We start from the raw sequence: 26,137 nt of genomic DNA, 5'->3' as shown, positions 1-26,137 counted from the left end.
CCAATCCGGAAAGCCTGAAACTTGTATAATAAGTGTGGGTGTATTAGGTTCAGTGTATGAAATGAAAGTCGTCTGGATATTGTACAAAAATTTTCTTTATTGATTTCCATCCATAAAAGCGGTAGAGCCTCCCACATTATATGGTGTATTGGAAAAATAAGGGGGGTTGGGCCCAATGGGAAAGAGGGCAGGTCGGGCCACTGAATACTGTAGAACAAGGGAATTTACCTAAGCCTCTGATGTTGATTCAAACAAAAAATGCCTAAATAAGGATAAACAAAACTTTATTGGTTTATCCTGACATTGATTTATGTCATTTTTCTTTTTAATTAATTATCAAATTCTTTTTATATCTAGACAGAACAAGACCGTCGTCAACTTCATGTATTGCCATACAATTTACAACACGGTGAAAAACAAATCATGAACATTTACAATGAAAAAAACATAACAGTGAACATGTGATTATAAATACAAGAACAATGTGCTCATAGTTTCCAAGAATAAATCAATTAACAGTTACCAAAAACCAGTAATCAAAAACTGAATCGGCAGTGCAAATCCTGTGGGGCGAAAAAAGAACTTTTTGAATACCACCCCGGTTCCTGATACAGTGTCACTCTATTCTTATTTTAATCAGGGAATAGATGCCGTATAACAAGCGAATATCGCTGGCATTGAATGTCATTCAATGCCAGCGACATTCGCTTGTTATACGGCATCTATTCCTTTTCTGCGTCCCATCCGTAACAGTTTAATTTCAGCAAAAAAAAGTAGATGACATACCTTGTCCTGAAGAGGGCGTCGTGTCCATATTCCCTGATATACTACTTTCAACAGATAGAGCGCTACTGCTGTCTCCCTCTCGTTTTGAGGGCCCCAAGCCTCATTGAAATGCCCATCGAGAATAATCTGGCCCCTGGCCATTCCTGACAGGACCAAGAGAAATTGAGCGAGGTAAGCTTCCTGGGGCATATTTGGATCACATACTGTAGCTAGTGTAACTGGGTGTCCACGAAGTGTCCTAGTTTGAAATAGATATCTGCCTTCCCTATCAATTCTAGTCTGAGAGTCTGAGAGACTACGAAGGGAAAGTTACGTTTGAGCAGGATGATTACACCACTCTGCTTGATGAGTGCAGAAAGCTGTGGGATATTATATATGCCTGGTCTGTTTTTCACTAGGTGTTGTTTCCTGCAGGCATATAATATTAGATTGTTGGTCTCTAAGAGTCTACCAGAAAGAAATACTTCTAAATTGTGTTCTGGAACGTCTTCTCCTATGCCAAGTATCCTTAGATTTTTCTTGGATTTACCCTATCAGAGCTATTTTCCAAATCTTACAGCTTATCTAAAGCAGATCACAATTGTTGTTCTACCGATGAGGTAAGACAAGATGTCGTTAACATGCAGCTCCCCGAATGTCAAGTCTAGCATCAGTGTCTAGAATGTGTTGAACTACCAAATCAATGGAACCCAGGTCAGAGCCCATATCCGCCAGACTTTAATCAAAATCCTGGCGCAGATCATCTCAGTTCTGTTTAAAGGGGCAAAAGATGTCTACGGGGCATTTCTCTCAGTTCTGCGCACACCAGCCTTGCCCCAGACTGAGGCATTCCTGTCCCCAGCTGCCAGCCCAGGTCTGAGCAGGTAGGCAAGCTCCCCTTGGTTATCTTTTTCTTTGGAGGCATGCAGAGTTCTTCCTAGCTCCCCCTCTCCCGGGACTCATTTGAGGGGAGGGTACCTCCATTGTCTCTTGGAACTTAGAGGAGTAGGCACTACAGCGCTGAAGTCATGGGCCCCGTAGAGGCGAGTCCTCACAACATCTCTCACAAACAGCTCCTATAATGTCTGCCATCCCTCCAGGGAACCACTCATCGCTCACATACGAGGCTTCAGAAGATACCAAGCCTCCTCTATAGAAGCTAATGCCCAATAGTTCCACAAGGGCCTATTTGTGATCGCTAATAGCGGGGAAGCACCTCCTCACTGCTTTAAGCCCTGCAGGGGGACAGGGCTCAGCTAAACAACAATAAAAAGGTACAGTAGCTTAGTATTATGTTAACCTAACCAGAAGGAAGACTTTACCAATGGTAACACAAAACCAATATTTTTGGGACGGAAAAGCCACAGCCACTGACTCGTGCCATGCTTCATCATTGCCAGTCCGCCCCACCAATCTGAGATAGTACTAACATGGCGGTCTCAACCTCTGAAGTAGGGAGAACAGAATAAATGCTTCTCGTCTTATAAAGAGTCCAGATATATTTCAAAAACGACCTCTGTGTAAACTCAAGGTATTCTCTTTATTCAGTGGCGAGACAGGGTAGGATTAAAATATAATACTGGATGTAATTGTGAGTTAATGTCTCAAACATCCATTATAAACATCGTCTGCCAACACTTTTCGTCACAAAAAAGATCCCCTGAAGGGCATCCAGGGCCTTCGTCTGGGCAATACAGGTACCCCTCCATTTCGTCCTGCGTTTATGTATGTACATGCAGGAAAGAGTAGGTCTTACCTCTACCCATCCATTAGTTTATTTCTACCCTGTTATTTTAGGGTTCAAGCAAACTAATTTCACAGGAGGAAAAGCACTCCTGAGTAAAGAGGACTGCACCGGCTGCAGTATGTGGTATCACAGGACCTGAGACTTGATGAATGTGCGTCTACAGGAGTGGTCCCCACCGGTGTGACTAGCTGTCTTGAACCTTAAAATAATAGGGCAGAAATATGCCTCTGACTGGGTAGAGGTGAGGCTTACTCTCACCTGCATTCATGTACACGGATGCAGAATGGACTATAGGGGGACCTTTCTTGCCCTGGGAAAGGCCTTAGATCCCCTTCGGGGGGATCTTTTTTGTGGCTGGAACAAGCGACCACTGCTTCATCCGGCCTCACAGATCAGTCCTTGCCGCCCCAGCCTCCTCCGCACTCGGCCAAGCTTTTTCTCGGCTTGGAACATTCGCTGCACTACAGTGGACCAGGATCAGGCGCTCTCCCGCCAACGGCGTCTTTCTTCAGAATGGAAGAACTGACATTGATTGAGCGGCTTTGCCTCCTGGAAAGCCAAGGCAGGTGCCAAAAAACACAGGCTGCGAGCTGAACAGAAAAAGTTTGGCTAGTCCACAATTTTGGCCACTTGCTATGGGGGCTTAGGCCCATTTTTCAGTAACTGGACTTTATAATGATACAAAACCGCATTAAGTCATAGCCATTATTTGTCAAAATTGTAAAGCAATTGAAAAGATAAAGGTTCTGTAGCATCTGTCTGGACTTGAAATTCCTTGGAGAAGCCAACTGCCTTTAGCACCGCTGCTGTGCACAGGGCCTCCTTCAGGATATCAAACGCATTCTGGCACACCTATGTCCCACCAGGTTTGCTCTTTGTTGGCATGCTCCATCATTGGGATTCATCCCAATCCTCTACAGATCGAGGCGTGCTGCAACTTGACGATTATGCAGGAGCACTTGCTGGTGCTCCTGCGTAATCGCCAAGTCGCAGCATGCCTCGATCCATATAGGATTGGGATGAATCCCAATGATGGAGCATGCCACCAAGGGGCAACCCTGGTGAGTGAGGGGTCTCTAGGAAAAAAGTTTTTTCCTATTGAGCGATTACAGTGGAAACACGCTGCATCCTACACACCGACTCCCTGGGCATGTTTTCTTTGAATCTTCCGATTATTGTGTGATACGTATCTTTAAGGAGGATAAACCTAGCCTTTACCTCTACCTCCCCTCTTTGTAGTACATCAATATCCCAAACACCTTCTTGGAAACAAACGTAATTCACAGTAAAACATTACCAGGTTTTTTTTTTTTATTGTTCAGCAGATACAAAGAATTGCTGTCAATTGGTGACCATTACTTAATAGTTATCTTTTTCAATGCTACACTGACTTCTTAAAGGTTTTAGAACAGAATCTTTGTTCAGAATATTCAAGACTCAGACCTGAAATTTGTAGAGAACCAAATTAGTGTTATTCACTAAATTCTGTACCTCCTTCGAACAGAGAATTTGTGATCAAGGTCAGATAGCAAAGCCTCAGAGTCCGGCAGTGTCGTGAACCTTTAGTTCAAGAAACTGAATTTCCGAGTTGCCAAGCTGTCTGTCATAATGTGCAATGTGACTCAATAGCGTCCTGTAAGTAAGATAAGGTATTAGAGATGCAGATGCTAGAAAATAGAAGTACATTCATTAGAAGTTGGAACTTACAGGTATTTCTTTTATAAATTGTTGTTGATACAGAAGGGAAGTATGCCTTGTGTCATACAAGCACTGGGCAAATGGAACTAAATTAGTGTTCTTAATTAAACGAATTACTTTGAAAAGGAGTACATACATTTGTATTTAATATATGTTTGTACATTTTTACAGAGAACAACAGAAGGTCCTGGTCTTGGCGATTATGCCTTCTCCCTGTGCCACTGATTATAGCTGCTCTGTTATTGGCCATGTTCAGAAAGTTCAGAAACCGTCAGAAGTGGTTGACACCCCCAGAAGGTATGCAGAGTGTTCCAAGCTGTCATATACAAATGCTCGAACATAAGTACTGCTGTCAGAAACCATGCTTGTGCTAGAAAATAATTTCTTTCTAGTCTGTATTTGCCAACAACACAGGATTGATACTGAGTTCAGCAGCATTGACTAATTCTATTAATTACAGTAGGAGGCTACATTTGCAGGTCAATTGAGCACCATGATCTACTCTTTCTTTTCTTTTATGGGAAATGTTTTACTTTAGGGATTGACAATTTTAAAAGACAACAAATGAATATACAAGAACAGAGTTCTCATCCATTCATGTGCACAGGAACTAAGTAATGTGTTGCAATGTTCCTTGTATACCTAAAAATCCACCGTTTTCAACTGTCCTATGTTGCTGATAAGAGCTTATAAGCCTTGTGATAGGATGAGCCAAAATGGAGGGTGTTTCTATGGGGATCAGCTCTCAATTCCCTCACCCTTAACCCGACTCTTTGTTCCATTGGGCCGATAAGGCTCTCATTCGGGAGCTGCACGGCTCTGCGCCGCTCTGCACTAAATCTGGGGAAACCTTCAATTATACAGTAAGAAGTGCACTCTAACTCCATTCAGAGGTCCTGGACCCTGAGGACAACACTTGGGCATCAAGACTCACTCCCATAGAGGCAAGCAGAGAGGATGAGGCCAAGTCCAGCTGTGTCTGGTCATCTAGAAAGCAGGAATGCCTATGGAAGCTTGTTGTGTTCCTCTAGCTCAAACAGAAGGTCAGCTAACGGAGCCTTGCAGTCACTACTGGGGTCCTGAGTTGAAGGCAAGCAGGTCCAATCTTCCTTCAGGATTCTCAGACATCATTAGGTGCATATACTATCATATACTAGGTACATATAAGTAAGTTAAATGTGCCAATTAGATATATGCCAATTTCCCCTTGGTTAAAAGGAAGGCCATACGCACGTTATCACTAATTAGCAAGGATAACATGCATAGATCCTTATAGCCAACAAAAAAAGTTCAGCAAAAATAGAGTTGAGAAGGCAAAACAAATGTGGGGGGAAACCACGCAAGAGATGCTCATTTCTAACCGTTGCTGTCCATGTGTTCTCACTTTCTGCATGTGCTCACGGATCCCTAACATCCCAGAAGTCTTTAATTAGGGGCTGAGCACATGCAGCACAGTGACCTTGGGAAGGCAATAATTAAGTGACATCAGACAATAAGTGTTGTGCTAGGCCCCCGGTGGATACCACCTCGTGTCGCAGGGGTCTGGATAGCTGAGTGTGATGGTTGCATGAGTGAGAGGGTCAAGACAAAAGTCCAGGTCGTCATGTTACTGCTCCCTGATGCACAAGAGAGGTGCAGGTTCTGCAGGTACTGACACCCCTCCTCCACCCCCCAATCCCCTTGAGGGCTAGGAATCCCTGTGGCCAGCTTTTGGGCCATGCACGGGACGAGAATGCTGCAGATTTTGCATCGCCATTGCTTTTGGAGAATCATTGGCAAGCAGGAGCTGCAGGGATGGAGTGGGCGGTCTATGACCGCCTATGGGGAATGATGGCAGTACAGGGCCACCGGAGTAGCTTGAGAGGCTCCCCCAGAGAACTCACAACAACAACAAGTTATTTGGCTGAAGTTAGGGGCTTATTATTACCAGCTCACTCCCCAGGAGAGTTGTTCTTCGGTTCACAAATTTGTAATTTGGAAAGAGTCTGAGGCTGCAGAAAGTGTTGGGGGGACTATAAGTGGTGCAGCGGTCCCTGGAAGGGCTGCAGGTGAGGAACAGGGGGCAAATAAGCCTGTACAGTTGGTGGAGCCCGGGGTCCCAGCTCTCATGTTGGTGGTGGTAAGGATCATCTAGCCAGCAGTACCTAATGAGGGGCGTGCCGGGGAAGTTGCAAAGGGCTGCAGGATGTTTGGGCACTTGTTGGTTCAATTGACTGTGACAGCTTTGGGAATGGGGCCTCCTCTTCAGAGGGAGAGGGGCCTGGTCTGGAATGAGCTCCGTACAATGGTGGCTGTAGTTCAGAAGGGGACAGGTATAGGGTGAGCCTTCTGATAGTGGTGAGAGTAGCCTGCGATGGGGAGGTGGAAGTCAGGGCAAGAGGCACGTGCCAGAATTGCGTGGACCGGATTCGGAAGGTGGCAAGTGACCAAGGGGAGAAGACAACTAGTGCTCCCGGGGATGGGGCAAACTCTTGTGGGGAGATTCGGTAGGTAGAAGAAAGAGGTCAGGGCTATTGGGAATCCCGGGGCTTTGGTGGCATAGAGAATTTCAAGAGGATGCAGAAAATATGGTGGGAATTGAGGGCGTGTTTTTGTGGAGGAACACCGGATTCAGGAAACCAAGACACAAGTACGGAAAGCATTGGTAGTGAGGTGCAGGGGCAGGGCTTAATAGCAGGGTCAAGTGCGGCACAGACAGCAGCAATTGGTTCAGCAGGGGGGACTGCTCTGCATCGACACAGGTGGGATAGAAGCGGAATAATTTCTCACGGGACGTAGGGATACTCTGCGGGGGCTGAAACCACAGTGAAGAGGATTGATATTGTATTTCCATTTACGGGCATTGGAGACAGGCGCGGGCCGTGCTGGTAAGAGCTGGGGGGGGAGGGAAGGGGGGGGGATTTGACAGACGAGATGAGGGAAAATGTATTATTTATTGAATTTTCCCTCTGCGTCGTCTGTCGAATCCCATCCCTCACCCTGACGCCCCACTGCTCTTACCTGCACGGGCAGCTCCTGATTGGTGACCCCTTGAGGGTCATTTGATGCAGACTACCAGGGGAGAATGATACGGTGCAGGCAAATGAGCTGGATTTGCTGAAGTCCATGAAGTGGGACTAGGAAATGCTGTAGGCAAGCTTGGATTTCACAGATGATTTTTGGGCTAGGCTATTGCCTATGAGGTATTGGTGGGGCGTGCAGCGGCCAGGTGCGATCAGTAGAGCCAGGAAGGAGCTGAATAGAAAGATTTCTGATTTTATTGGATGGTGATAGTGGTGCAGGTAATAATGATTTGATTTGATTTGAATAAAATTTATATTGCGCAGACAATAACCCGAAGGCATCAAGGCGCCTAACAACTAATATCATAAGCAAGGGCTTATCACCATTACATGTAGGCCTGCACAAAAAGGTGGGTCTTCAGAGCTCTTCTGAAAGCCTGGAGAGTGGGAAGGTATCTTAGTTCCAAAGGGAGGGAGTTCCACCACTTGGGTGCCAGGGTGGAGAAAGCCCTGCCCCCCCATTTAGTTCTCCTGAAACGGGGGGCTGACAGAAGAAGTCTACTCGAAGAGCGTAGGTTCCTAGCAGGAGCGTAGCGGAACAGAATAGATCCTATACCCGTAGGACTGTTTTTAGCTAGTGCCCTATAGGTCATGCACAGGGTCTTGAAGCGGATACGATCCTCCACAGGAAGCCAATGTAATAGCTTTCTAGCCGCTGTGGCTGAGGCCCGTTTGGGGAGGTCCAGGACAAACCTGGCAGCAGCGTTCTGGACTACCTGCAAGCGCTGCAGTAGACTTTTATTCAGTCCCACATACAGCGCATTGCAGTAGTCCAGTCTGGAGCCAATCAGGGCAACTGTAAGCTGTTTCCTTGCCTGCAATGATAGGTAGTGTCTAATCCTCCTGAGGATGTGGATGATGCCCCAACAGGTAGAGATGGTTCTGTTGACCTGTTTATCCAGGTTGAGGGCGGGATCAATCGTGACCCCTAGATTTTTAGCAGAGGAGGTAGGGGTGGGACAGACTCCTAATGAGTCTGGCCACCAACTAGATGACCAAACATCCTCTTTCCCTCCAAACACCATCACCTCCGTCTTCTCTCCATTCAGTTTTAATGAATTGTAGATCATCCATTGCCTGACTGCCTCCATACAAGATCTAAAATTGGAGGCAGTCGGGGCTGCTGATTGGGAGAGAGAGACGAGGATTTGGGTGTCATCCGCATAGGATACTATCTCCATCCCATAAGATCTAATTAGCCTGGCAAGTGGGGTCACACAGATGTTGAATAGGGTCGGACTCAAAGCCGACCCCTGAGGGACCCCACATTGCACAGGCAGGGATGGAGATAGATACTCCCCCAACTTCACTCTTTGCACTCGATGGTTGAGGAAAGAGGTGAGTAGATCAAGGGCTGCCCCCTGAACCCCCAACCTCCCTCAGCCTAGATGTTAATACTGAGGGAGAAAGGGTATCGAAGGCCGCCGTCAGATCTAGGAGGATCAGGAGGGTGGTCTGGCCTCCATCAACACGCGTGCAGATATTATCCAGCACGATGGTGAGGGCAGACTCCGTGCTGTGTTCCCTCCTGAATCCATGTTGGGAGGAGTCAAGACAACCCGAATTCTCTATATATGCAGCAAGATGCTTGTTAAGATGTGTTTCAAGCATTTTTGCAGGGGCAGGGAGGAGAGAAATGGGCCGAAAATTTCTCAGGACCGCAGGGTCCAAAGAGGCTTTTTTTAGTAGGGGTTTTACCACCGCATTTTTCCATTGGGTGGGAAAATGGCCATCTCTCAATGCTTTATTCATAATGTCAACCAGCGGGGGCAGAAAAACATCCCTGCACTGTTTGAGAATCCTAAGTGGACATACATCCAAGGGGGAGCCGGATTTGGTTTAATTAAGGAGGTTGTCCAGGTCCTCTAGAGAGAGAGGAGGAAAAGAGTCTAGGGTTCCAACAGGAGATGTTTCTGCAGGGGTTAGGTCCAAAGCTCCCAGGGCAGGGGGCTCAGTAATAAGGGATCTCTGCAGCTCCAATGCAGAGTAAATATCTAATTTTTTTGCCTGGAAAAAAGAGGCAATATTATTGCAGAGCTCTTGGGATGCCACTACGGGATCTGGGGTTTGGAGAGTTATGAGGGAGTCCACTACCCTAAAGAGCTCTCTAGGAGAGGACATAGAGGTTGTCAAGGCCGTAAAGTGTTCTTGTTTGGCCTTTATAATTTCTCTTTTATAATTCCTCAGCAAAGTCTTATGGGCTTCCCTATCCTTTAGATCCCTACCGGAATGCCACAACCGCTCCTGCCTCCTTACTTCTTGTCTAAGAAGTCTGAGATGTTCGGAGAACCAAGGGGCTGAAGGCCTTTTCCTGGCTCGATGGCGTAATTGGATAGGGGCAAGTTCATCCAGTGCCTCAGTCACAGTCCTTTCAAACTGTGTAACTGCCATAAAGACGCGTTCACCTTGGGATATGGACAAGTTGGGTACCCACGGGGTGAGAGAGCTACTAGTAACATTTTTGAAATTCCTGCCCAATTCCTTATTACTTAAAGTATTTTTGAGCGTATGGGAGGTGGGACAGGATAGCTCAAATGGGACAGCCAGATGGTCAGACAATGATAATAGAATGGAATCCTTGATTTTCAACCTCTCATCATTGGAAAAAATTCCATCGAGCGTGTGACCTGCTCTGTGAGTAGCCCCTCCAACCAACTGGGCAAATCCACATGCTGACATGGCTTCAAGCAAGGAGAGAGTATCCTTAGTATCATACTTCTCCAGATGAAAATTAAAATCACCCAAGATCATGAATTCTTTCCGACCAAAGTAGGGTTCTAGAACATGAAGGAGCCGTTGTTCAAAGTTGGTACGAGAACCGGGAGGGCGATAAACCAAGATTCCATTAAATATGACATTTTGGCCACTTTTTATGGAGAAGAATAAAGCTTGAAAGCTGTCTGTGGGGTCAGAGATGGGGACAGTGTGACAATGGAAATGGTCCACATACAGAATTGCTAACCCTCCTCCCACCCGGCTCAATCTATCTTGACGAGCTAAGCAGTATCCCTCAGGAACAGCTTCAATGAGATCGGGCCCAGACGAGTCCTTTGCCCACGTTTCCGTGATGAAAACCAGGGAGGGCTTCCTATCTAAAACAAGATCCCTGAACATGATGTTGTTTTTAATGAGCGATCGAGTGTTAAGAAGAAGACACTCTTCCTTCGGAGTGTCAAAGCTGGGGGAGGTGGGATGTTTGGACTGATGACTAGGTGAAGGGGGAGTGGGGCTAGCCGTATCCCTAGTCCGACATCCACACGATAACTTGTCGAGAATTGCGTCAGGCGAATGGGAATAAAAACATGGGAGCCTGGGTGGTTTAAGCGCAAGCAGAGTCTGAATAGAGTATCTAAAATGCGGGGGGTCAGGGGCATCTAAGCCATAGGTCCAGCCGTCCAGCCCGTCCTTAGCACGGACGGGCGCAGACGGGCTGGACTCTGGCGTGACTCCGGCGTCACTGCGGCGCACTCGCAGCGTGCACACGCTGCGTGCCATGATAGCCGGTTTAAGTAGGGCTCTAGCTAGTCCTCCTGACTGCTAGAGCGCGGGAGAATCCAGTGTTTCCCTACACCCACCCAAGATGGCGCTCACCCAAATCCTAAGCGCAAGGGACCGGCCCGCCAAAGTAGCGGTGAGGACACTATTAGAGTGCAAGAATGCGAGCGGGGATTTAAAAACAGGGGAAACCGTGTTGAAATGAAATAAATTAAAAAGACAAAAAACAGGATGATTAAAACACTAAGGGCGTCCTGAAGCGAGCCTTGCTGTAATAGTAAAAGCGAAGCAAGGAGAGCCTACCTCCTGCCCTGCTTATGTAGAGATCCCGGCATCAGCCTCTAGCCAGTCCTCCTGACTGCTAGAGCGCGGGAGAATCCAGTGTTTCCCTACACCCACCCAAGATGGTGCTCACCCAAATCCTAAGCCCGAGGGACTGGCCCGCCAAAGTAGCGGTGAGGACACTATTAAAGTGCAAGAATGCGAGCAGGGATTTAAAAACAGGGGAAACCGCGTTGAAATGAAATAAATTAAAAAGACAAAAAACTGGATGATTAAAACACTAAGGGCGTCCTGAAGCGAGCCTAGCTGTAATAGTAAAAGCGAAGCAAGGAGAGCCTACCTCCTGCCCTGCTTATGTAGAGATCCCGGCATCAGCCTCTAGCCAGTCCTCCTGACTGCTAGAGCGCGGGAGAATCCAGCGTTTCCCTACACTCACCCAAGATGGCGCTCACCCAAATCCTAAGCGCATTAGTACATTCCTTTTGAGCTACCCCATTTTCGTAGACACATTAGTGTGCGCGTGTCTGAGCAGGGCAGTAACCTGTATTTAGAAAGATTGACTGTGACACTGGAAGAGTGCCTAAATGACCGTAAGAAGCTCTAATTTAGAGGGACTGAATGACACCTTGAGGGGTAGTCTTTCTGTTGGTGGAGAAAGGCAAACTGTTCAGCTGATTGAGGAAAGATGGGTGGGTGTTGTAACAAGCAACAAACAATGGAACAATGGAGCCAAGATTTGAGGCAAAAACGACAGCCTGGTCTAAGAACGGGCAGGTTCAACAAGATGGTTAATGTGAGTTCCGATGCAAGGACCACAAGGACTCCTATAATTTGAAAGGTTGGATAGTGTTTGGGGAGGGGGGGTGTTGGGGTTGGTAGTTTCTCAGGGGAGGCTGATTGATTTAGACCCTTTTGTTAGCCCAGTTGACAGGGTAGCTTGTGCAGCTCAGACGAAGGCCTAGGTGATCTGCTTACCACTTGTAAATAAAGCTGCCTTTTGCACTCAAAACAAGAGGAGTGGTGTGATCATTAGGTGGGGAGAGACGAGGGAATCACATTGGTCTTGTTACGTATAGCCACTCCCTTCAAGTATGGATGTTAACACTTTCAAAGCAGCATCACATTTAATATAAAATAGGGAAAATAAGGAAACAACAATGTAGTAAACACAATATCCACAAAGACAAAATATTGGTACTGAAAGTTCACTATAATACTGACGACTGGCATAGGCTGGTCGCTTTTCGCTTTACAATACAGTGCAGTGCCTGCTTTTTCTTTCTTTTTTCTTGCAGTTTTATATAGCGCAATCTTGGCCCAAAGGCATCACAGCACTTTTACATGAGCAAATGTATAAACATGACCTCGCAATCCATTACTAAACATGGTGTAGGCAAGGGGATGTCAGAAAAATAGTCATGGGAGGATGTTAGGGTTCATTGACTGCTCCACTCACCCTCTCTTCCTGTGGTCATTCCTAATTAGGAGACAGTTGAAGTCCAGGTATCTGATACCATAATAGGGCGAGCCAAGGAATACTCTATCAGTCCTGTTAAAAACATGTTCGAGGCATGTGAGCTGTAGATCACATGCGTATGCATAGATCGCCATCTAGTGTTGGGTCCGGATGTTTGCACTTTCTTCGAAGAAGTCTTCCTAGTCACGAGGTAGGTGACTCCTCCTTTCGGTGATAGTGCGCATGGTCATTGACTTCATCTTCAGATTTTTTTTTCCTCCATCGGGTTCAGATGTGACTCGCTACGCTCTGGTTTGACGACGATCCTTCCGTTCCTCTCTGTGCGTACAACATTCACCGTCAATGGTATTGTTTCCGATCGCGTACCCCTTTCTTTGTGGATCGTGTTATTGCTTAAAACTAATTTCGATCATAGAGCTCATGGTAGGCCGGTGGGCCTAGCCCCCGGTTCGACTCGCAGTCGATGAAACGAACTCCCTTTAAGTTCTGCTCTCAGTGCCACGCAAAATACTTGCGCACCGACTCACATGACGTCTGCAACCCTGTGTTTGTCACTGGAACACAGTGAACAGGACTGCAACGCGTGCCAAGCTTTCCGCTTCAAAAACACTCTTCGGGACTGTCTGGCCCGACGATGCAACATGCTGAGCCCACACACAGGCTCCATTGCGGACCTCTTCGGACCTGAATCGGAGGAGGAAGAAGCCGGCGACCCCATCGGAGCCATTGAGGAAAAGGAAGAAATCTCCCTTTTTTGATGACGGCTCCGACCAGGATGAAGACATCCCGCATCAACAACATACTGTAAGTACAGTCTCTACCTCACCCCAACTTCCAGTTCCACCGAAAAAGAAGGCTTCGGACCAACTCGGCCTCCGGTCGGCACCAAGACCATGCTTCCGATGCCACGCCTCTAGGCTCGGCACCGAAGCCTACCAAAACGCCTTCCAGCTCCGAAAAGCCTCATGCCAAATCGTGCACGAGCCAAAGCCTTCAGGGTCGAAGACAAAGTCCGGCACTGAACATCACCACTCGATACCAAAAACAACCTCGGATCCGAAAACAACAACCAAGAAACCATCAGCACCAAAACCTTCGGTGCCGAAACAGAGTGAGAAGTCAAAATCACCTAAAAAGCATACTTTCTGTGATCCACTCGAAATACCGGATCTGAAACAGAAAATTCTGGTTATGCATCCAAAAACTGGACATATTACCACCAAAGTGACTTTAAAGAGGGGTGCTACTGCAGAAGAGGAATGCAACATTCCATAAAAAGAAGAGAACTGTTGGGACAAATCCTTCCCCTCCTCCTCTTCCTCTTCCTTCACCACCTTTACCCCAGGCTCTACCTGTGCCAACTTCACAGAGCACTCACCACCACATACACCTGACAACCAGGGTGATGGGGATTGGGAGGATGATGATTACAATCAGCCCAGACCTACAGATGAGTGGCAGGACTATAACATTGACTCGCCTACTGACAACGATCCAGACCTATATCCTACCAAACCCTCTCCACCAGATGACAGTGTAGGCTATATTGAACTACTAGGCAGGGCTGCTAATTACCATTGGATCCAACTCTATAAAGAATCCCTTGAAGAGGACCTCCTTTTTGAGACATTAAATAGCACACAGAAATCTACACACATGTTGCCCATGTTGAAAGGAATGAACAAACATGTAGACAACATCTTTAAGGATCCTGTCAGAGCATGTATTCTTACCCCTAGGGGAGATAAAAAAAATACAAGCCTGCCCCATTGGATCCAGTCTACATAAAAGGACAACTACCCTTAGACTCATCAGTAGTTTCTAATGCACGTAAAAGGGCAAACTCCTAGACTACTGGAGGCCCACCACCCCCAGATAAGGAGTCAAAACTCCATGATGCTTCAGGGAAAAGGGTAGCCTCCAAGGCAGCTAACTTCTGGCGCATATCTAACACTCAACACTCAAGCGTTGCTAGCAAGATATGACCACCGCACTGGGATAAAATGGAACAACTCATTCAGGGCCAGATGTAGAAGCCCTAATACCGGTCGGAAAACGAAGAGGGATACTGAAGTGGCTAAATCTATGCGAGCCCTTCAGTCTCCACAAGGCTGTGGTTCAAATCAGCGATCCTTTTATTGAGAAGGGTACAAAAATACTTCCACAGACACTGTGTCCACCTATAAGGGTAATAACCAACCCTCAGCTTCCAAAACCTTCTTTAGAGGCAATTATAGAGGAAACAACGACAAGGGCAGGGGTAGAGGGGTAGAGGTTCCAATACACGTACGTCGCCCTCCAATACAAAGCAGTGACTTGCCCATGGTTCTCCCAAGCATTTCACACCTGTGGGGGGATAGCTGTCCCAATTTTGACCAAAGTGGCAGTCAATAACAACAGACAAGTGGGTTCTCCAAATTATCCATTCTGGTTACTGCCTGGAGTTCATCAACACTCCTCCAAACATTCCCCCAAAGTCACACAAACTTTCACCGGATAACCTATACCTTCTCAAACAAGAGGTACAATCCATCCCTACTACTAAAACAAGCTATACATCATCTTCAACAACACACAGTGCAAGGGCTGTGGAACCCCCAGCAAAAGTTGATCCACATAAGTCATTTAGAGCTCATGGCAATCTTTCTAGCTCTCAAAGCCTTTCAAGATCACCTGTCTGCCAAAGCTGTATTAGTCCGAACCAACAACATGACAGCTATGATTTACATACAAAAACAGGGGGGGACACACTCTCTCCAACAGTCCCACTTAGCCCAAGACATCTGGAGGTGGGCTATTCACCACAATATTTATCTCCAAGCGGAACACCTCCCAGGAGTCATGAGCCAGATTGCGGACCTCCTCAGCAGGCAGAGGTCTAAACTTCACGAGTGGGAACTTCACTCTCAAGTTCTCCACCCATACTTCGAAGCCTGGGGCGTCCCTCACATAGACCTGTATGCAATACCCGAAAACGCAAAATGCTAAAGCTTCGCCTCCAGATATCCACACCTGTTGTATAGCGTTTTAGAACCCTAGTGTAATTTTCCCGATTCATACCCTCACATAGGTATAATTCACATTACCCTTATATAGGCATAGAAATCATAATCATATTTAGACATAACCCATCCAGTTCAATTTTGGCGTGGCTACTTTCACTAGTTCCAAAAAGCCACAACTATTTATTTGAAAACTCCGCTTCAGCAGTCAGGGACATCCCCTTTCTTGAATATTGATTTGTCCTAGAAATCATGCAGTTATCAAAGAAATACCATTCCCTTGGGATTCTTTGGTGACGTTATTATGTCCGACTTTACGTCAAACAAGGCACCTTCATGGTATAAATATGCCCACACTTGCCCTAGCAAACACACAGTGGTTTGGAGAAGTTCGGCTATCTACTTGCCCGACGCAGCACCCTACAGCAAGTGCCGAAGGAAGCCGACCCTCCAGCTGGCGCACTGACATAGTGGCTGCCTTTCTCTCGCTGACAACCCAGCTCCAGTGTTTCCAAGCTCCCCTTGTGGGGTGTTGGGAAATCGAGTCCTCGACAGAAATACCAGACCTCCTTCATTCTAAACCAAGGTACGGAGCTGATTAGACCCTGTGAGAAATCTTGGTTAGATTCTTGGCAAAGAAACTAAAACCTATGCCACACCATACTTACTTCTTCTCTCGTATTATACTTAGGTTAGGTACATTGGGGTAGGCGTATTTTAGAAGCACCAGTTGAGTACTTTTAGTCTTTGTTATTTATGTATGTATTCTATGTCTTAGAAACCATACCATGCTTTTACAGTACAATATTATAATACTCTTCTTGCTGTACGCATTATACTTTACAGTCAGTATGACAATTGTATCAGTTCATTTCTTCTGCATGAGAAAGAAGACTGTTCAATAAATACTTTTATTGAAAACGCCCGTCTCTCTATTTCTCTGCACCTCTGATTAAACGAAGCATGCACGATTGACTAAGTGAAATATCTATTTATTGTTTCCATGACTCTGAAGATAAGTTTTATTCTTGGGGAAACAAAGTTGTCATGTTTGTGTGGTTGTCAGAAACTACTCCCTTCTTGTTTATTGGAGAACGTTTCTAGTGACCTCTGAGCTAGCTGGCACTCACAATTAAGTATAATATATTCGATAGAGACCTAGTCGACTTAAGTCCTACGTCACATCTATAGGATATATTATTCCAATGCGCAGAGCCAATTGGAAATTTAGGAACTACACTACACACCCATTGACCAAAGGCAATGCTCTATGGATAAACTGGTCAGGGATATTTGCCTACGCTTTTCTGCCTCGCCCACTCATTCCATCAGTGGTTCGGAAACTCAGACAAACATCCCTCAAGCTAATACTAGTGGCTCCAACATGGGCACGTCAACCCTGGTTCACAACCCTGTTGGAACTCTCTCTGGTACCACATCAAAAATTACATTTAACTCCCAGTCTCCTCAGCCAGAGCCATGGAGAAATCAAACACCCAAATCCCAAACAATTGAACCTCGCGATCTGGCGCCTGAAGTCATAGAGTTTGGTTATCTGAACCTTCTACCAGCCTGTACAAACATTATCAGGGAAACTAGAAAGCCTACCACAAGAGCTTGCTATGCAGCCAAATGGAAGCAATTTGTTATCTATTGCAATAACAATAACGTCAACCCTCTGGATGCTTCCATACAAAACATTATCTGCTACCTGTTACACTTACAGCAGTCGTCATTGGTCTATACATCCATGAGACTGCATTTCGCTGCATTTGCAGCCTATCTTCAAAATAGGCAGCATTTATCGCTCTTCAGAATGCCTGTAATCAAAGCATTTATGGAAGGACTGAAAAGAGTTATACCACCAAGACTTACACCTTCCCCAGTGTGGAATCTTAAAATAGTCCCACAAGGCTTTATGGACCCACCATTTGTACCCATGCATATATCTGAGCTACAGTTCCTTACTTGAAAAATGGCTTTCCTCTTTGCAATCACTTCCTTGAGGAGAGTGGGTGAACTTCAGGCACTAACAATAGAAGAACCCTTTTTCCAGCTATACAAAGACAAAGTAGTTCTTCACGCCAATCCCAAATTTCTACCAAAGGTAGTATCTGCATTTCACATTAATCAGTCGGTTGTATTATCTGTTTTCTTCCCTCAACCTGACTCTGTTGCAGAAAGAGCTCTACACACCTTAGATTTTAGAAGAGCACTGTTGTATTATATTGAAAGGACCAAATCTTTTCGTAAGACTAAACAACTTTTTGTTGTGTTTGCACCACCTCACAAGGGCAATCCTATATCCAAATAAGATATTGCTAGGTGGATCGTTAAATGCATTCAGAGTTTCTATGCAAAAGCCATAAGGACTCTAACTGTTCCTCCTAGAGCACATTCCACTCGTAAACTAGGAGCTACAATGGCTTTTTACGCAACATCCCTACTCCTGACATTTGCAAAGCTGCACCATAGTCCACACCACACACATTCACCAAACACTATCGTGTGGATGTGTTAGCCAGACAACAGGCTAATGTGGGCCAAGCAGTATTAAAACACTGTTTCAGACAACTTCATCAGATACAGGATAGCCACCGCTTAGGGGAGACTTCTGTATAGTCTATGCATAAGCATGTGATCTACAGCTCACATGCCTTGAACTGAAAATTCTACCTACCCAGTATGCATATGTTCTTGGCATGTAGAGCTGTAGAATCTCATGCGCCCACCCACCTCCCCAGGTACCTGTAACTGCTGTAGTTCTCTTGATACGATACATACTTTTACATGGCCATCTCTATTTTTTACTACTAATCCATTCTCTCACCCTCTGTGGGAAAACAATCTGAAGATGAATTTGATTACCATGCGCACTATCACCAAAATAAGGAGTCACCTACCTTGTGACTAGGAAGACTGCTTCGAAGAAAAACAAAGTGCAAATATCCGAACCCAAAACTAGATGGCGATCTATGCATAAGCATGAGATTCTACAGCTCTACATGCCAAGAACAGATTCATACTGGGTAAGTAGCATTTTGCTTTTGCTGATAGTGTGACTATCTAGCTGGCAGGGTTTATATTTGAAAATCCATAAAATATTTCAGAAATGTTCTTGAAAAGATAATATTAAATGTTATTTTTTTTTTTGTATTAGCCAACATTTTAGTGAACACACGTCTTTAAACGTCTGACAGTGACTAGTTTATTTTAGAAAGGAACGCGTCCAATTCGGGTCAATAATTTTTCTTCCAATGTTTCCTGGACTAGTACTTGTTATTTCATAATTTATTCCCTCCAAATAATAACTAGGCAGTCTTGCATTTCAATTTAATCCTGATGTTTATTCAATAAATATACTTCATCACATCTCAGCCCAGGCAACGTGTTTTGTCCGTAAGGACATCATCAGGGCTCCAATTCCTGTACACCTTTGCAGCTGACCCTGTACTGTCCTGGTGAGCCAGGCTGTCACAACAGCCCGGCAGTGGCTGTTTGTGAGAAAGTGCCCTCTTTCTTGCATGGTATGCCCCCACTTTTTGCTGAACTGCTGATGTGCTTTGACTGAGTGTGCCCTGGGCAGCTGCCAATCAGGTACCCTGGGCCTGTGTTACTTTCCCCAAACTGCATTGAAGCCTAAACCCAATTGGCATCTCTGGCCACATGTCAGTCCCTGGTAAATGGTACCATAGGTACCCAGGGCCCTCTGACCAGAGAATGCCCCTAATGGCTGCAGCACTTATTGTGCCACCCTTAGAGGCCCTGTGCACTAACACACACACACTGCCTTTGCAGGCTGAGTGTCTTGGTGCAGAACAAAACAAAGAGTCGACATGGCACACATCCCTATGTGCCATGCCCACAACACCCTGCCGTGGCATACCTCAGTCACCACTGTAGCTGGGTGCCCTATGCCAGTGGTGTGGGTACAAGTGCATGAGCCCTGTACCCCTACAGTACCCAGGTCCATTCCTGGGCCCGGTAAGTGCAGTGCTGCCATTAAGAGTATATGGTGCTGGGAGGTCATCATCAGGTACTTCACAGCACCATGATGGCTACACTGAAGACTGAGAAGTTTGGTATCAAACTTCTCAGCATATTAAACCCACACTGATTACAGTGTGGCATTTATTGTAAGGTGCACGACAGAGGGCAACTTAGAGTTGCCCCCTGAAACTAACCCACGGCCAGTGTCCTGACTGAGAGGCTGCCTAGGCTGCCACACAGCAGACATGCTGCTGGACCCCTGGGTCGAGAGCCATTCGCTCTCATGGGCCTGAAACAATGCACCTCCTGGGGCGAGATGCTAGGCCTCTTCCCCCAGGATGGGCACGGGAAGCTTCAAAGGCATGCCACCTTTGTGAGCTTCTCCAGACTACTCGCTGTACGCTGCAACTTGCCCCCACCGGTTCTGACCCCCACTCTGGTGGGAAGATCAGCGGGAAAACCAAAGTGAGGAAAGGAGGTGTGCCAGCCTCTGCCAACCCCACCCCTCAGGTGGGGGAGGCGAGGTGAAGCACAACTCCGGGCTCACGCCATCTTGAGGATGGGGAGCCCTACCCAATCAGGACTAGGCTCCTGCCCCCTGTAACTGGAGAGTGGCAGGGTAGGGGGTGTACCCACCCCATGGAAGGGACCCATTGGTCCCTGACCCTTACCTACTTGTAACGCCCCTAAATTTAGTATTTAGGGGCACACTGAACCTTCCTTCCTCAGATTCCGATTCTGAAACTACAAGAAGAACAAGAAGAAAAAAGACCTGCGTTGCAGCTGCTAACAACAGGACGACACCAACTGACTTGGCCCCAGCCCTATCGGCCTGTTGACCCTCGAACCTGCTCCTTCTAAAACCCCGGCGTCTCCATGGGTCAGCAAACTCAAAAACCCTAGAGGACCTGACTGCCTTGCTCAACTAAAGACTGGGACTCCCACGAACAGTGGTTCTGCTCAAACATCTACAGCTCCTGGTGCCAACCAGGAACCGCGAATCCATCACACTCTGCACCCGGCGAGTCAAACCCGTTCCCGAGTGAACAAAGACCACAAGGACGTCCCTCCGGTGACTGTGACCAAGAATCCAGCCCCCAAGGACTCCACTCGACGCTCCTGACGACGTCTGCAGCCTCAACTCCATGGATCGCCCAACCGCAACCAGCAGAGGGTAAGATTTCCAGACGCCTAAAGACACCCCTGCACCCGGGGCCTCAGGCCCCCTGTGCCTGACTCCTGGGTGTCTACCCAACCTACAGCTTCCCAACTTACCCCTCGTAATGGTGGTCGCACCTGAAGAATCTCCGTCCCCGAGCTTGCAGCCTTTGTTCGTCTCGCAGCTTTCCCATTAAAATCCAGTGGGCGCCCGACGTCCCAAAAGCACCCTGCACCCAGCCGCCCCAGTGCCACTGGAGGTGCACTAACTGTTTTGATCAACTTCCCCACTTACCCTGAGTAAGTGACCAGGAGCTTCGCTCCCACAGCCACGTGACTTGCCTGCTAGCAGCCACCAACCAAAGGTCTCCAACCCGCCATAGGTTAACATTGGGCCTTCTCTCTCTGCACCCAGCTGCCCCTGTGCCGCTGAGGGTGTCACTATTGTACCAACCTGAATCTGGGAGACCCCTGAATCTTACCCCAGAACCTTAACTCTGCCAGTCGAGTACTTACCTGAAAGCCGATAACTTGCATTTTCTCCATAGGGTAACATTGACTGGTTTTCACTTGGAAATTCTTCAAAGTGTGGAGTTTTGAAACTTTTAAATATTCACTAAAAATCACCCGATCAACGTTACCAGGAGAGATGTCAGTGCTGGAGCTAGGACCCACTTATGCGGATGATGTAGCGGTGGTGACGGTAAGTCCGGTAGAGGCACTAGCGGAGATTGAGCAACTAGCCCAGGAATTTGGTTCTGTATCAGGATACAAATTAAACTCATCGAAAACGCAAATCTTATGCACAGGTAACATTCATAGTAATGATCCTAGAGTGGTTTCGGAACCATCTACTTAGGTATAATAATAAAGACAACTATGAAAGATATTGTGGATGTAAATTGGGCTTCTACATTGAAGCATGTTAAACAATCATTAGATAGATGGGGACGGTTACAACTAACAATAATTGGACGAGGGAACATCATTAAAATGAGCATTTTATCTAAAATGTTATGTTTGTATAGAGCCATACCGTTGGAGATTCCTTTAAATTATATACAACAACTACAATCTGTATGTGCGAGATTTCTCTGGGCTCCTGGGACATCTCGACGGGCTATGAGGTTTATGACACTCCCAGTTGAAGGAGGCGGCCGGGCTATCCCTGATTTTTTGCTATATTTTTATGTATGCTTTCTGCAAAGAATGAGCTTAATACTAACAGGGGAGGAGGTAGTGGATCCAGCTGAAGCACCATCTATATTCTATTTGTTGTTAGGAACACAAGCTACACGCAGGTTATTTAAAGAACTTGAAGGCAATTATTACAAGAGAACACGTTTTAAAGTTTTAGAAGCAGCTTTCAGAGTATGGAGGGCGGTATCTAGAATGATAAAATTAGAGAAGGTGACTTATTATACACCATTCGAAGCAGACAAAATATTGCCTTCAGTGTTCTGGGACCGGGTGGCTCGCGATTGGTCGCATCATGGCGTTAGCCTAATGGGGGATTTGTTTGACTCAAATGGATTTATGTTAAATTTTGATGATCTAGCTACAAAATATCAATTGACTGGGGCTTCCTTTTTCAAATATCTTCAAGTGCGGGATTTTATAGTTAGGAAACATATTCAACCAATGCCTATTCCTACAGTTGAAGCCATCCGATCTCGTAAAAGAATTGGTTTTTTATATGATTTGTTGATGGATTATCGACCAGATGATCTTCAAAAACATAATGAATATTGGAAGGCTCAATTGGGGGAACCAGGGTTGTCTATAGAGTAGGCGATTTTGGTGTCCAAAGAAGCTTTTTTGTCCGCTAATCTAAAGGCTCAGTTTTTTAAGACTGTATTTAGACTGTATTATACTCCAGAGCGGATGATGAAATGGGGCCAACAATATGATGGCAAATGTTTTCGATGTGGAAGTGTCACTGCTGATAGTATTCATATATTTTTCAGTTGTAATAGATTGTATCAATTTTTGAGTAGTATAGAAAAGTTTCTTACTCATGTTACTCACACTACTGTGAAGATTTCCCCCGCACTTATGTTATTGGGTATTGGACAAAATGTGGATAAGGGTACTGCTCTATATACATTTAGATATTTGTTATTTGTGTCTATGACTGCTGCTCGCTTATGTATAGCATCAGAATGGCTGCAAGAGGAACCTCCAACTTTAAAATTTTGGCCAGCCAAGTTATATAACCTGTATGAACTGGAATGGAGTCTTTATGCTTTAAAGGGGGCAAAAAAACGGAGACTTGGTCGGTTAATCTGGGGGGTAATCAACGAACATTTAGAATTTTGATATAATGAACTTGGTACTTTCACAAAACGTGCTACCATGAATTTTCTATGATTTGTTAATTATCGTTGATATTTCTTGTGTTTGTATGTGCCGTTAACATGTCCTGACTGTGGAATAATAAAAAAATTTAAAAAAAAGAAATATTCACTAAAAATCACCCGATCAACGAAAACAAAATTACTCACCTGTTACCAGGAGAGATTCCAGTGCTAGAGCTAGGACCCCAGCACTGATCAGAAAAAGAAACTACAACTGTGATTTTCCGATAACCTAACTGGCCTACATAGGATAACATTGGCTGGTTTTCGCCAGAAATTCTTCTAAGTGTCGATTTTTGCAACATACAAATATTCCTTAAAAATCGCCTGTATAACAAAAACGATTTCCTTCAACTGTTTGGAGGAGATGCACCAGGGCTGAATCCAGGATCCAGCCCGGAGTAAGAAAAACGTTCGTAAAGTAAATGATATTGCAGTTTGCTTAAAATTCCCATTGAGCTCAATGTTATAATTGTGTTAAGTTTGTGTTGCATATAGCAACCACTGTATCTATTGCATTCAAAAGTCTATTGCTCATTGAAAGTATTCAACTGTAGCATCTCATTCTGAGAAAGTATTCTTATACCAACCTGTGGTTCTAAAATAAAACAACAATATATTTTTATATACAAAACAATTGGCCTAGAGTTCAGTTCTTGAGTGTGTGAGACCATTTGCTGACTGAGTGTGTACGCCAAATGCTTCACACTGACCTCTGATACTGCCTTACTGCTCTACCAAGCTACCACTTTAGAGAGTAAGGTTATATCCAACTTTAACCTCTGCCAAACCTCTGGGGACTGCTGGACTCTGTACACACTGTAACTTACTTTGGTGCAGTATATACAGAGACACTTTCTTACACTGTTCTATTTCATAGTACAGTAACACAACTATAGGCCCACACTATAAATAAAGTGTTTACTTAAAATTTGTGAGAAGTGATAGTAGATATGTGATATAGAAATAGGAATATTATGCATTTATGATCAGGATGTTCAGCTACTGTGATAGCCACTTTAGGTAAATATATGTATTTTATTGGGTGGCGTCATTATTTTGATACTTTTTAATTTGTCACTCTTTCATTTTTCAACAGCTCAAGAAGCTTTACTGGACAGCAGTCATACCTTATATGGTACAGTGTGTTGCTTTGTATTTTTACCTATTTTGACCTTAGTGAGAACTCTGTTGATAAGCAATGTGAGAAACAGTCTTAGGGAGAGCTGTCCTTGGCAAGACTGCCCTTCCTGAGACAAACTGTGAGTGCTTCCTTTTTAGGTCTAGCCTAGAGCCAGCTCGCATGCGCTGCTCTGCGAGATGTATTGTAGAGGAGTAGGGAATAGAATGCCCATCCACTCTCCGCCCATATTTGCAATTGGCTTGTGTCATTGTGCATCCTACTTGTTGGCTTCTGATTCATCAATAGGCTTCTTAGATCCTCCTTAGTACCGCCTCTTCTTCATTTGTCACCTCCCATGGCGATTGCCCCTTTATTTCGGTTGTTACAGGTAAGTGTTATTTAGACTGCGAGCACTGTTTTTTTTAATGAGGTTCTACTGCAAGCACAACATGCTTTGTTGCCTTCTTTACTCCACCCCTCCCTCCTGTTGTTTTGCCTTCTCCCCCCTCCTGTTGTCCTTGCCTTCAAACCCCTCGCCCGCCCTCACATTGTGCGTGCCTTCTGCCCCCTCCCCATCCCCACCCTCCCTCCCGTTGTCCGTGCCTTAATTCGCTGTGTCCACCAGCCATCTCTTTAAGATCTTCAGTTCAAGGGCACAGCACTTCACGACTGATGGATGTGAACTATTGTAAAGGTTGTATGAAAACATCCATTTGTATGGCCATGGCGGTTTTGCGCAAGTGTGAATTTTCCTCCCTCGTGGCATAAATCATCATGTCCTGCCTGCTTTGCATATTCTGAACTCAAGCTGTAGAACGTTAGTGGGAAGGTAATATTAAGTGTGCCACACCTTTTTATTATAGTGAGAGGTGTGTTTTCTGGTAAGTGCATGGTTGCATGAGTGTTACACAATCTATTTTAATATGGGAAGGGCAGTGTTAATAAAATGGTTATCCTCTGTTCCTATCGAAGACGAACTAATTGTGGGGTCGCATTTTGAATAGAAATTGCAGTTTTCTTAACATATCCAAGTTTTTAATAGAAATTGAATTATTTTTTTCAATGTGTAAAAATGCTTCGACAATAACAAGAGAATGTTGCTCGATTTGCATTATCCCATAATGATTCCCTATTTTTCAGTTAATTGTTGCATACTTTATGTACTGGCCTCACTATTTCATCTTGTCCACTTAATTTCTTTTGCCACATAATTCCAGTGGCCTGTGTGTAGTAGTTAAATCACACTTGAGACAAGCATAAGGTTTTGTGCGTTATTTGAAATCCTACTACCGTGAAAAGAGGGAAAAAAGTAATCAGCAACCTGCCATGAGGAATAACATCGCTTGCTGTATTTTTGAGAGGTGTAAACTTCTGTATAATATTACCTTCTTCCACTTTTGCGAATATCAGCTTTTACTTTAACCATAAGTTCTCCCTTTTATGGTTTAACTCTTTTTGATTGAAAGCGACATCAAAAGGAAAAACCATAAGTACAACAATCACCTTTGGATCATTTGCAGGTGCAGTGACATAAAAGCAAATGGGGATCAATGCAGGTATGTTGCGGTCTCCAAAATATAGTCTGAGAAACCCCCAGCCGCTGAAATGTCGAGCTAGGTGATAATAACAAAAGAAGAACTCCCCCCCCATCCTGCCTCCCTTCCCTCCCCGTCCAGTGCTCACAAATTTCCCCGTGTTCCCTGTCTCTCCTATCCGTTGAGTCCCTCCCCTCTATCTCTGCTTTTAGGGATCTGTCTCCTGCGGCTCCAGGAGCCTCAGCAGCCGGAGGTATATAGGGCAGGTGAGTTCCCTGAACTCTGTGATCAAGAGTGATCTAAATGGTTGCCAAAGCTCCTCGTACTGATCTCCCTCCCCCGCCATGGTGAGTGATAGTTTTTCCATGCCCAGCACGTGCCACAACTTGTGCAGCCAGCCGGTGATGGAAGGGATTGTGTCGGTGCGCCAGTGTGCAAGGATATTT

The 26,137-nt window shown here is 45.5% G+C and overlaps 1 protein-coding gene across 1 annotated transcript in view; it reads left to right on the top strand.

The window, feature by feature from the left end:
* The window catches only part of LOC147750996 (NACHT, LRR and PYD domains-containing protein 1 homolog), a 784,790-nt gene that overhangs the window by 297,451 nt on the left and 461,202 nt on the right, over positions 1-26,137 (top strand). Inside the window, exon 6 of the mRNA XM_086918888.1 lies at positions 24,133-24,171. Coding sequence (XP_086775014.1) covers positions 24,133-24,171 — 39 coding nt within the window. The remainder of the gene's footprint in view (positions 1-24,132; positions 24,172-26,137) is intronic.

The sequence above is a fragment of the Lissotriton vulgaris genome, chromosome 1_1 (assembly GCF_964263255.1).
Source record: "Lissotriton vulgaris chromosome 1_1, aLisVul1.2, whole genome shotgun sequence".
NCBI lineage: Eukaryota > Metazoa > Chordata > Amphibia > Caudata > Salamandridae > Lissotriton > Lissotriton vulgaris.
Note: the sequence above shows the minus strand (reverse complement) of the source record. Positions and strands in the feature narration are given on the sequence as shown.